Below are 13572 nucleotides of genomic sequence, written 5' to 3' on the forward strand. Positions count from 1 at the left end.
GCTGTGCAAACCCTATTTTTCCCTTCCTTGCCCCACAGCTACTTTAAGCAAATTGGAAGGTCTAGTTTGGCCCCAGGTAATGTGACAATAAAGAGACTTTCAAGCATCTTGAAATCTACCCGGTGTAAATATCTGCCATTTCTCTTCCACAAATTGATTTAAGGAGCTATATTATTTGATCTACAATAGGCAGAATGTCATGAGCCATACATATACATAAATACACACATACCTGTATATACAAAAGATGTATAAGGCTTTTCTTTTTAAAAAGTGTAACGCAGATAAGGTACAGTAAAGTAGAAATGAAATATAAATGTAATCATACATACTTGAAAATGAATTTTGTTTTCTGAGATGCCAGCACTTCGCTGTGTGCAGCAAGGTCCCAATCTTCTGAAGACGAGGGGGTCAAACCCTAAAGAGATTTTGAAAATGTGCATTTTAATGTTAAATATCATGATTTGGATTCAGAGCAGTTGTTAATACTTATGAATTACACTCCAAACCGAAAAACAAACGCCTAGGAATTCCAGCCTTATTGATGCCAACGACGGCTTTATACCTCTGCTGCGATAAGACTTGAAAAAGACATGATCTGATGTTACTTTATTTCCACTGTTCCACAAAGCAGTTAGAATGGTAAGGCTGGATAGAAATGGGGGAAGCAACTGAGACACAAGCACACAAGCCCCACATGTGAGCAAAAAGTGGAACCTGGAAAGAGGAGAATTTCCTTACAGCAAATCCATTTTAAAAATTCCTCATAAATGTGACTCAGTCCAATGTAGACATGCTTTTCTGCAGGGGCCTCCAACCCAGCAGTGGAGGAGAAAGGAGGGAGGGGAGATTATTGGCTATTTCCTTTCCTCCTCCATGAAACCTCTCAGCTGCTCTGAAGGGTACCCCAACCCTCAGAGGGTCCCCCAGAGCAGATTTTCAGAGAGCTGCAGGAGGGGATTTGCAAAACCACCACCTTCCCCCGTCCTTGTGAGCAGAACTCTGCTTCTGAGAAATCTGGATCCGAACGCTTGTTAAATATCTCTTTAAAAAAACCAAAAACTTTCAACCTGAAAGGAAAATAGGAAGGATGTCTCTGTCAAAATGAGCCTAGAGAGGTCAGGCATTGGTCCTTGCTGGTCAGAAGGATTATTGAGGAAAATCTTGGAACTGTAGGGAAATTATGGTTAACAACAACGCACATTGTTTAAATGGAAACATTATCAGGATGAGCATGAAACTAAAAACATATTTTGACATGGCCTTACCGTACTTTCATAAATGATATTCTAAAACGGACAAGACTAACTTACTGGGATAGAATTAGAAGCATATTGAACTGAAACTGAATCTGAATGTCACCTTCTAGTTCAAGCCACTTTATATAAGAAAATAATTGTGGCTGAAAATGTCAAGATTAATTAGTGAAGTCCTGTTTCATCCAGAGGATCAACGCTGATACAGAGCGATCTAATTTCAGCTATAAATGATGTAATATGAACTAATAACACAGCAAACAACAGATGAATAAATGACTGTTTTTCTCACAAGGGATTTCAGGGTAGTAGAATACCTTGAGATGAGCCGATTCACCTTATCTATATACTAATACCAAGTCAAGTCCTACACCGTGCTCGCACTTATCCACCAAAAACACTATATATGCATCCTCTTGAATGAGGTTTCAAAACTATTTGAAATTTTGCAAACCTTTGATACTGAAAAAGCCCTGGAATTCTACAGCTAGTTCAGAGCACAGCTGAAAAGCTTTTGACTGGGAATAACCAGCAGAATCAAATATCTTCACCGATTCCTGGCCTGTTTCAAAGCACAGTCTGAAGTGCTAGTGCTTACTTTTAAAACCCTAATGTATACTGTTTGGAATCGGGCATACATGAAGGAATGCCAAGCATAACCACATCAACCTGCTCTCCTGCTAGTCACAGACCCTTCTTCCGGAGCTCCTATCTTTAGAAATTACCGTAGTGGCCCGAATATAAGCCGCACTCCCCCCCTCCCCCCAATTCCAATCGTGAAAAGTTAAAGTGTGGCTTATATTCAGGGCCGGATTTACGTTTGATGAGGCCCCAAGCTACTGAAGGTAATGGGGCCCTTTATATGTCCAGCTGTCCTTTGTCAACAACAAATTGTCACTGGTTTTTTGTGTTGAATATATGCTATATGGTAATTTATGGACCTAATAGCTATCTAAAGCCATTTGCACATGCAGAATGTAGGCACCCTATATATAGAAATGAGCAAACCAGTGATATTTTAGAGAGCAAGCTAGCAGGCTTACATCATAGAAGCCTACAGGATGCAAAACACTTTTGTTGTATGTACAGGTGAAACTCAAAAAATGAGAATATCATTGAAAAGCTCATTTATTTCAAAACCTTTTGAGGCTTTCCCTCCTTGTGGAGGGTCTCAATGATGGCTTTCTGCACAACTGTCAGGTCAGCAGCCTTTCCCATGATTGTGATTCCTACTGAAGCAGACTGAGAGACCATTTAAAGCAGGCACCCCCAAACTGCGGCCCTCCAGATGTTTTGGACTACAATTCCCATCATCCCTGACCACTGGTCCTGTTAGCTAGGGATCATGGGAGTTGTGGGCCAAAACATCTGGAGGGCCGCAGTTTGGGGGTGCCTGATTTAAAGGTGTTATGGATTGAGTAGCTAAACACTATTCTAATTTTCGGAGATTGTGAATTTGGGGTTTTCTTCAGCTGTACGCCATAATCATCACAATTACAGCAAATAAAGGCTTGACATATCTCGCTTTGCATGCCATGAGTCTATCTCCTATATTGGTTTCACATTTTAAGTTGAATTACTGAAATAAATGAACTTTTCAACGATATTCTAATTTTCCGAGTTTCACCTGTAGGTTTTATTTTATTTGTTTTTTATCTTATATTTTGGAAATGTACATCCAGGTTTTTTCTTTGATTTTTTTGGGGGGGCCACCTAGAGAGTGGGGCCTTAAGCTATAGCTTGTTTAGCTTATACGTAAATCCGGCACTGCTTATATTTGTGACCTTATGCCACTGGCAAAGCAGCGCGGCTCCCTGCCCCCCCCCCCACCGCGAAGCAGCACGGGGCAATGGCTCCCAAGCCTCCCCCAAGCAGGCGAATTTTAATGGTGTGGTTTATTTGCAGGTGCAGCTTATATTCGGGCCAATACGGTATGTGGGGTGACTGGGAAGAGGGTCTTCTCAATGGTGTTATTCTGCTTATTGAGTTCTCTCCCAAGGAAGGCTTGCCAGGCACAGAGTTTCCCTCTGGGGTCACCAAGGAAGTTTTTTTAAAAATAAATAAATAAATAAATAAATAAATAAAATCCCTAGACTATTTTTATCCATAAGATACAATCTATAAAATATAATAATAATAATAATAATAATAATAATAATAATAATAATAATAGCAATTCTGTACAGTGGTACCTCGGCTTCCGAAGGTGATCCATTCCGCGGTGCTCTTCAGAAGTCGGAACCTTCGGAAGTCGAAGCGTTCATTTTGCGCATGCGCAGAACACACGCGCGGCAAAAAATACTTCCGGGTTAGTGGACTTTGGAAGTTGAAACCTTCGGAAGTCGAGGCACTCATAAGTCGAGGTACCACTGTACATAAAAATGTAGATTTATACGGATCTCCCAGGCTTTTAATCAGCAATTAATTTTTGCTGCTAGTTTTATTCGCTATTTTAATTTTGTTGCATCTTTTCTTTTTTCTCAATTTTTGTAGTGAAAGCTGCCCTGAGATACGAAGGTCGTCAAAGAAATGTATTAATAGGTTTTGAAACTGCATTGGTTTCAATGGCAGAGATGAACGCATGCAAAAATATTTCCCCAATGACCTCAATGGGACTTCTGAGGAATTCTGGCTAGATCGTGCTCCACATTTTAAATGCATTACAGGTACATGCAATTGCAAGCACAGTCCAACTTAGCTTTGTTAATAAATCTAGTGTTTTTGCCACCTTCAGACTTAAATTTGATAGTTTATCTTAAAATCCATCAGCTAATTTGGAAGCAAAATGTCCTACTACTGAAGAAAACATTGCTATTAAAAGAAATCCTGAAGGATCTATAAATATATTTTAAATCCTCTCTCTCTCTCTCTCTCTCTCTCTCTCTGTGTGTGTGTGTGTGTGTGTGTGTAAAGAGACAGCAGAAAACAACCTTTAGCAAAGTGTGATTTGTTCTAATAATTTAGTATAGAATTCAGTGAAATAAGAACTGAAGTAGTGTATTATGCCCTGAATACCTAAGCGACTGGATGGTTTCATATCAAATGGTGGCATAACCTGCACTGAAACAAAGCAAAATAATTATTAAAGATTTTTTTAAAAAAATAATGAGAAAAAGCAGGTTATATTAACATTTGTAAGTAATGAGATCATGATGCAGAAATTCACGGGACAAAAAAACCCAAAAAACCCAGCACAGCTACAAGAACCCAATAAAAGGTTAATTAAAGAACATTATATAATACATCATCAGAATCATAAAATTATTAAGACAACAACCACCAACAGAAAAGCTACTGCTAATATGCCTAATTTGTAATTTATTTATTTATTAAAAAGCATGAACTCGCACAGGCGACTTCATTTCGCATTAGGAGATATGCTTACTGACAACAACAACGTCTTCAGGGGTTCAGAGGGTTTAATTGAAGCATTGCTGTAAAGTAATGACTGCATACTTAATTAGAAGAAATAAAAGTAAGGAAACAAATTGTTGTTGCTTAGGCGAGCACGACATCGACGCACAAAAACGGAACAGGTGAAAGACAATATATTACATCAGGGGTAGGTAAACTAAGGCCCGGGGGCTGGATGCGGCCCGTCAACCTCGTAAATCTGGCCCGCGGACCCTGCCACCTGCTCAATCAGCCCCCGCACACTGCGGACGCCTCACCGCGCAGGGACTGACTTTCGCGACGCTGGCACAGCTTCTGGGCAGGTGGTGACGCTGGCGCGACTTCGGTTTGGCTGCAGGAAGTTCCTGCAGGCAATCTGAAGCCTCCCTGCCCACACACTGAGGTAAACCCAGTGCGGACATGGACGGAGAGGGCGGACGGCAGGTCCGGGCCACGCCATGGACGTCGTGACGGGCACGTCGCGGGTCTTCAGCCAGACCTTGGCGTGCCTGGTAGCCCCATGCCTGGCGCCCGGCTCGGCGGTGTTGGGTGAGCTGCGTGCCGCCTGCCCGCCAACCTGGCCTCGGACCACGGGCCACAGCGCGTGGTGCACGCCACCTGGGAGCTCCACAGGGATGGGCCGATGGAACGGCTGCTGCTCATCAACAACACCGGTGAGCGGGTGGCGCTGAGACGCGCTCCTGAGTGCATGCAGAGTGTGTTCCTCCTCCAGGTCCGGAGGCAGCTGGGGGACTGGCTTGCAGGGTCTGAGGGACAGTGGACCGGCCCCCTGGTGAAAAAGTTTGCTGACGCCTGGATTATATTACCCCTAGGCTTTTTAGAACATGCCTTATAGCCCCAAGCATGGAACACAGGTGGTGCTGTGGGTTAAACCACAGATCCTAGGGCTTGCCGATCAGAAGGCCAGCGGTTCGAATCCCTGCGATGGGGTGAGCTCCTGTTGCTCGGTCCCAGTTCCTGCCAACCTAACAGTTCGAAAGCACGTCAAAGTGCAAGTAGATAAATAGGAACCGCTACAGCGGGAAGGTAAACGGTCTTTCCGTGTGCTGCTCTGGTTCTCCAGAAGCGGCTTTGTCATGCTGGCCACATGACCTGGAAGCTGTATGCCGGCTCCCTCGGCCAATAACGCAAGATGAGCGCCGCACCCCAGAGTCGGTCACGACTGGACCTAATGGTTAGGGGTCCCTTTACCTTTACCCATAGCCCCAAGCACTGAAAAGATCCTCACCTCTTTACCCTCACAACTGTGAAGAACACTTGTCTGTTCAACTCAAGTTCTCGGGTTCAAACAGGAAAATGACAGATACGAAGTATCGTGGGTCTGAGCTCAACATTGCTTTCCTTCTAAAAAGTACACAACTTCATTCTGGGATGCTGCAATGCTTAGGCTTTGCAGCTATGTAACGTTGCCTTTGCCTCATCCAGTATCCCCAGGGCCACCCCTCAAATCACAGAAAGTCTTTTCCCCCCCTAGTGCTCAGACTTTCTAGACAAGAAGTTTATGTATTCTTTCTGCACTTTCCCTCACCACTGGGATTCTCACCCATGCTTAATTTTTTTATTTTAAAAAACTCCATATTTTTCCATGTATAAGACACCCCCTTGTATAAGACGCCCCCTATTTTGGGGGACTCCCAAAAGAAAACACCCCTAAGCACTACCCATGTATAAGACGAGCCCCAATTTTAAACCTAATTATTTGTTGTTGTTGTTTTTAAAAAAATACCTAGTCTTATACACAGAAAAATAAAGTATATCCATTTTCATAATCTACCTGTCGTAGGGTCCTGAGCGCAGAGATACATTAACAGAATAAAACACTGCATATAAAAACTGAACGCTGAAAATGCAATATTAACAAAATGCAGAACAGCAGGGTACTAAACAAATAATATTGTTCCATGCTGCTGCGATGACTTATGGTTTTAAGCGATGCACGAGGGTGGATTGGTTTATTGCCCAGTTTTGGTTGCCCAGTTTTGGTGCCACGGTGTCTCTCCCAGCCTAATTTCCTCCAGATGTGATGGAAGTTGTGGTCCCACAGCACTTGGGAAGACCAGAGATTGGGGACAGGCTAGTTGAATACACCATGAACAAGACAAAGCAAGGTTCGGACAAATGTGCTCTCTTCTCCCTGTGTGCCCAAGAGAATGAGTTCTGAAGCTCTTGCTTCCTCTTTTGAGTAAGCACAACCTGTCATGTTGTCTGGATCCAGAACTACAGCTAATTTTAACTATGGTTGCTTTGAAACAGGGTGGATAAAAATCCATGGGGTTTTTAAAATAAAAAATAAAAAAATCAGATTTTTAAAAATAAAAATCAGATTTTTAAAATAAAATGCTTTTTTTGGGGGGGGGGAATCTTTCAAAAGATAGTTTTCTATTTAAGTTACATTGTAGTCCAAAGGCTACTCATCAGGAAATAAGAACTTGTTTTATGTTTTTCATAAGTGCTAAAACTCAGTCTAAGTTTCCTTGTTTTAAAATTGTTTAACCACATCAGTTAACAAACATGGATACATATGCTATCATGCTATTGTTTTAATTAAATAGTTTAAATTGTTACTAATGATTATTTTTCTCCTTCGAATAAAGTACAGCAGAAAAGTTGTCCAAATACGAACAGTTAACTTATTAAACCTCATAATGATTTCATAATTATCGGTCTATGTATTTCTAATAGTATAACCAAATCAGTAATTTTTGATATAACTGTAAAAACTACGGTGCTCTGAAAAATTATTATTCAAAAATTGAAACCTTCATCTGGTTGTAAACATTAAGATTATGCCAGCAAGACTGAGTCTTTCTGTAAGAAAAGAAATGAAAAAAAGATTTAAATCAAGTCTTACTGACTAGTGATTTAATTCGTGATTTAAATCGTGATTTAAACTGATTTGATTTAAATCAAATCCACCCTGCTTTGAACAAGTCAGCTTATGTTCAAATGCTTTGAAGATGCTTAAAAACAACAACTAGCCACAGTCAATTTTAACCATAATTTATATGAAGTGGAAGCAAAAGTCTCAGAAGGAGCATCTGAGGAAAGAGGGGAGTGCAAAAGTCCAAGACTTGCCAACATTTACACCCTATTCATGCATGCTCTACAGCAGTTGTCCTCAACCTTGGGCCTCAAGATGTTTTTGGCCTACAACTCCCATGATCTCTAGCTAGCAGGACCAGTGGTCAGGGGTGATGGGAATTGTAGTCTCAAAACATCTGGAGGCCCAAGGTTGAGGACCACTGCTCTACAGTACTAAACTATGATTCAGTGTGACATATGGACACAGCCAATGCGTGTTCCTCTCAAATTTGGTAGCGATGGTGGCGCAGTTTGCACGTCACAGTCAAATATAGTTAACAAACCTTGGCTTAACACCATAGTTTGTACAGAGCCAAACGAACTATGACCCAAGGAGTGGTCATAAAACTATAACCTGTTTCTCCTGTTGGCTAGAAGGAGGCAGCAAATTAGGAATCATCTGTATGTTTTTTTTGTAAACTGTTAGCTATGATTAACCATGGCACATGAATCCACAATAAGCATGACCATGAATCATTGTAGCTTCCAACGTGACATAATTTTAAAAAGTCACTCTGGACTAAAGAATGAACCTAAGAGACCTACATTGGCTCCCAGTATGTTTCTGAGCACAACTCAAAGTGTTGGTGCTGACCTTTAATGTCCTAAACGGCCTCGGTCCTGTATACCTGAAGGAGCATCTCCACCCCCCTCGTTCAGCCCGGACACTGAGATAAAGCACCGAGGGCCTTCTGGCGGTCCCCTCATTGCGAGAAGCAAAGCTACAGGGAACCAGGCAGAGGGCCTTCTCGGTAGTGGCGCCTGCCCTGTGGAACGCCCTTCCATCGGAGGTCAGGGAGATAAACAACTACCTGACATTTAGAAAACACCTAAAGTCAGCCCTGTTTAGGGAAGTTTTTAATCTGTGATATTTTAATGTATTTTTGGTATTTGTTGCAAACCCAGCCAGATGGGCGGGGTATAAATAATAACAAATAATAATAACCAGGTAGCGCTGTGGGTTAAACCACAGAGCCTAGGGCTTGCTGATCAGAAGGTCAGCGGTTTGAATCCCTGTGATGGGGTGAGCTCCCATTGCTCGGTCCCAGCTCCTGCCAACCTAGCAGTTCGAAAGCACGTCAAAATGCAAGTAGATAAATAGGTACCGCTACAGCGGGAAGGTAAACGGTGTTTCCGTGTGCTGCTCTGGTTTGCCAGAAGCGGCTTTGTCATGCTGGCCACATGACCTGGAAGCTATACGCCGGCTCCCTTGGCCAATAATGCAAGATGAGCGCGCAACCCCAGAGTCGGTCACGACTGGACCTAATGGTCAGGGGTCCCTTTACCTTTACCTTACATAAAGCACAAAAAATGTGAGCCCCTTATGTAAGTTTCTACTATCGAATTAGTGTCAAAAGAGGGCACTGAATCTTGTGTGGGTTGGAGAGTCACAACTTGGCCAGACACCATTCATTCCCTTTTTCTGGACGGCCACACTGAGCAAAGTGAGGAAATGGAAACCCAAGAGCATAGCTCCTAACATTTTCAAGAAATGTCATTTATGAATTTTATGGTTGGGCTCCAAAGAGCTACTACAGACACGCCAAAGGACTTAGTGGGATATTGGGCTTTTTTCCTTTTTCCTTTTAACAGCAGACACATGCCCCAGATGACAACTGTTTATGAAATGAATATGCCTTGAATATGGCTGGGATGGCCCACACTTCATCTTTGTTCATGTTTCTTCTACGTTAACACCACAGCTCTTTGAAGTAACGGGGTGGGGGTGGAGAAGCAGCTATTTTTTGTAAACTTGATTGAGTAATGTGAACTACGTAGGCATTATGTACCCTGTTTCTCATATTTTAAGACATACCCATAAAATAAGCCATAGCAGGATTTTTAAGCATTCAAGGAATATAAGCCATACCCCGAAAATAAGACATAGTGATAGGCGCAGCAGCAATGCCGGCCGTGGCAGGAGGAGGAAAAAAATAAGACATCCCTTGAAAATAAGCCATAGTGTGTTTTTTTGAGGAAAAAATAAATATAAGACATGTCTTATAATATGAGAAACACGGTAGGCATTATAAAAGCAGCCAGCTTATATTCACTACTAACGGAAGGTCAGGTGTTGTTGCTTTAATATAAAAATAAAAAAAGGTCTTTCCAAGCGAGAAGTTCCTAGTTCTGATCCCTCTGAAGGAGGATGGAGCTGACTGACAGGCGAATTATGCACACAAGCAATGACAGGTATATAATGAAGTCTTTTACACAAAACTGGAACTTAAATCTCGCAGGAACTGTTCCATTCTTCAATATTTTTTTTACCAAGTAAGACTTTTTCTTCCTTCAAAGTCTGTTATCTTTTATTACCACCTTACAAGGCTGCACAGCTGGAGTTAAGGTTGCATGTGTGACTAATTTTAGGAAATTGGACACATGCAGAATTTAAGTGACAAGCGATTTAAGTGTTTTTGAGTATTTAGGAGTGTTCTATATTTAAGAGCATTTCAACTTAATTTCTCCAAATATTAATGCTGCTTTGACATACAATTTCCTCTAATTATTGGAGCTATTAAAAAATCAGGTGAACAACATGGATATGTATGAATTAACGTCACAACAATTTAGTTGTTAGAACCTCTGATTTATATGTCTGAAGGTGGCAGGGCAGTTTCATTTGTCACTTAAACCTTTCAAATCATAATCTATGGAAAGGCCAAATATTAATTTTTCCAGATCCAGTTAAAATCCAGTAATATATACTTAGAAATACCTAAATACACAGTAAGACCAAGTGTGAGACTTCCCCCAACTTGTCGCTTATTCTAAACATACGGCCTAATTGTTTCGATTTGGAAACACTCAGATAAAGTTAAATAAACTGAAATAAGTGCAAGCTGCTAAACATCATTTGTGTCATTTATGATGACAGATAACATGATGAATCTTGAACTTGGTTTTGCTAAAAACCATTTGCTGAAGAAAGAATGAGAGCAACTGTGTGAAAAACTTTGCTGGGCAAATCTCAGCTCACTGTCTCTGGGCTGTTTCCCAAGCATAGCTGCCAAGTTATCCCTTTTTTTAAGGGAAATTCCCTTATGCTGAATAGGCTTCCTCGTGAGAAAAGGGAAAACTTGGCAGCTATGTTCCCAAGATACAAAGGTCAAACGTAATTCAGCCACTGAAGTCAATCAACCAGGGCTCCCTGGAAAATTTGAATGTACATCACTATTTACATTTTAAGGTACACACCTAAAACATAATGAGTGAAGCACTTAAGTTACATTTTCCTATCTATAAATTTGAAATGACTACCTACCGTATAAGACAGGGGTAGGGAAAAAAATGACTGCAAATCTTGCATATTTGGGGGAACATAAACCTTGCACATTAAGATATTTAATTCAGGGGGAAAGTGCTCTTCACTTGTGGGAATCATGAATAGTTTTCACTAGTGGATCTAAATGTCACTTCTTTGGTTAACATTATCATTGCCTTGGATTCTATGTGTTCCTTCCATGAACAGAAGGGTTCCTAATGTTCATTGAAAGACTTTCAATCCAATGGACACTGGAAGGAGATACTTGAAGCAGGTCATGAGAAAAAAAACAACCACATGCACCCTCTTCCTTTCCAGTCTTCCAAAGTGAATCCCTCTAACTGCAGTCAACTTAGGTTTTAATTGCAGTTTGTACTGAATCGGCTCCATCCTAATGAGGGATTATTAACCAGCTCATTTCAAATTCCATTTCATCCTACCTAGTATTAACTGTGGTCAATAACTTCAATAATAACACCTCTTAAGTGTGATTGTGTTTGAAGGGGGTCCTTTTTATTGGCGAAGGGTAGGGACTGGATGAAAACTATGTTTCAATGCCCTACTCCCCATCAGAACAAGAATTATAGAGCACTAATGCATAGCTCTCGAAACAAAACTTTATTTTGTAAGATGATAATTTGTTTACAATTTTAAGGGGATGGGATATCATGTCTCCCTGTTACATTTTAGGGTGGAGTATTCCTGCCATGCTTATGGCACAGAATTACTATGGTCTACTTTGGTGTATAGGAGAAGGCCTGAGGATTCTGTTCATTTGCCACCACGTTCTCCATGTGTTATCCAGATACAACAACAACAAAACCGTTTATTGTGAGGACCATGCCTGTACACAAATATCAACACAACAATAATTAAAAATGTTAAAATTCATTGCATACTTTCCCAAAAAAACCTTCATCCCACAAAACAGGAAGAGAAGGAAAACAAGCAACGAGTTAAACAGACGATGAAGGGGTCTTTACTTTATCATCCATAAATCTTTCCCTGGCTTTCATGGCCTTCATCACAAAGACCACTACCACATGGGTAATTTGTGGGTTAGCATCAGCTAACAAAATTTTTACTCTATCTTCAGGATTGATTATAGAGTTGGGTATAATTTGCAGCATCACGTCTCTAAAGCCCGAGTAAATGGGGCAATAGAGGAGGTAATGTATAAGATACCCTATTTCTGCAACATCACATTGAGCTTGCCGATCAGAAGGTCGGCGGTTCGAATCCGCGCAACGGGGTGAGCTCCCGTTGCTCTGTCCCAGCTCCTGCCTACCTAGCAGTTCGAAAGCATGTCAAAGTGCAAGTAGATAAATAGGTACCGCTACAGCGGGAAGGTAAACAGTGTTTCCATGCGCTCTGGTTTCCCTCATGGTGTCCCGTTGCGTCAGAAGCAGTTTAGTCATGCTGGCCACATGACCCGGAAAACTCTCTGTGGACAAACACCAGCTCCCTCGGCCTGAAAGCGAAATGAGCGCCACAACCCCATAGTCGCCTTTGACTGGGCTTAACCGTCCAGGGGTCTTTTACCTTTACCTTACCTGTGAAAATGTGCATGCAGTAACTCACATGACTTCATATGTGTGGTGTCTTACAGGGTCTGCCCCCAAACCCCCCACCACGTGTAGGCTGTTAATGGGAGCATCAACATCTTAACCAACCTAAAAGACCAACCATAACATATGAAACCTGCTTCTATTAATGAACCTGTCCAAGCCTTAAGGAGTGTGTGTGTGTGTGTGTATGTGTATGTGTATGTATATGTACAGTATATGTATATGTATATGTTTATGTATATGTATAACAGAAGGCGAGAGGTTACAAATTTCCTAACAGATGAGAATCTGCCCGTGAAAACCTCTGAATGTTTCGAACATGAGCATTCCTGTACACATCATGATCAGATGTTGCAGTCTCTGGAGACAAGTCCTTCAAGAAATCATTACCACCTCAGACAGCATCTCTGTATAATCTAATAATAATAATAATAATAATAATAATAATAATAATAATAATAATGTCTTATTTGTACCCCACCCAGCTGGCTGGGTTTCCCCAGCCACTCTGGGCGGCTTCCAACAAAGATTAAAATGAATTAAAATGTCAAACATTAAAAACTTCCCTAAACAGGGCTGCCTTCAGATGTTTTCTACATGTCAGGTAGTTTATCTCTTTGACATCTGATGGGGCGCCACTACCGAGAAGGCCCTCTGCCTGGTTCCCTGTAGCTGCAGAACTGACAAGGAATATTCTAAGCCAATGCTGGGCTGTACAATAGTTACAAATGTGAAAACAGTGGAGATATCAGGATGCTTACTATAAGCAGAATTAAGATGACTGTTCTTATATCCTATTTGTAACAGCAACCCTTCATTTTATTTTATTTTACTTATTAGGTCTCCATTCTGGAGCAGACTGCATACTTGCATTTCCACCTTTGCAACATTTTCTCCTTTAGAGCTAGGACAGCTCTGTAACACATTCTGTCACCTCCCATCTGAAGGCTGGTGGGAAGGAGAGAATGAAAAAAAACCTAATAAAAAA

General features: G+C 41.3%; 1 protein-coding gene across 1 annotated transcript in view; it reads right to left on the reverse strand.

Moving 5' to 3' along the window:
- The window catches only part of PARD3B (par-3 family cell polarity regulator beta), a 538536-nt gene that overhangs the window by 388818 nt on the left and 136146 nt on the right, over positions 1-13572 (reverse strand). The window contains exon 5 of the mRNA XM_060281957.2: positions 333-418. Coding sequence (XP_060137940.2) covers positions 333-418 — 86 coding nt within the window. The remainder of the gene's footprint in view (positions 1-332; positions 419-13572) is intronic.

This window comes from Zootoca vivipara, chromosome 1 (assembly GCF_965207765.1).
Source record: "Zootoca vivipara chromosome 1, rZooViv2.hap1.1, whole genome shotgun sequence".
Taxonomy (NCBI): Eukaryota; Metazoa; Chordata; class Lepidosauria; order Squamata; family Lacertidae; genus Zootoca; species Zootoca vivipara.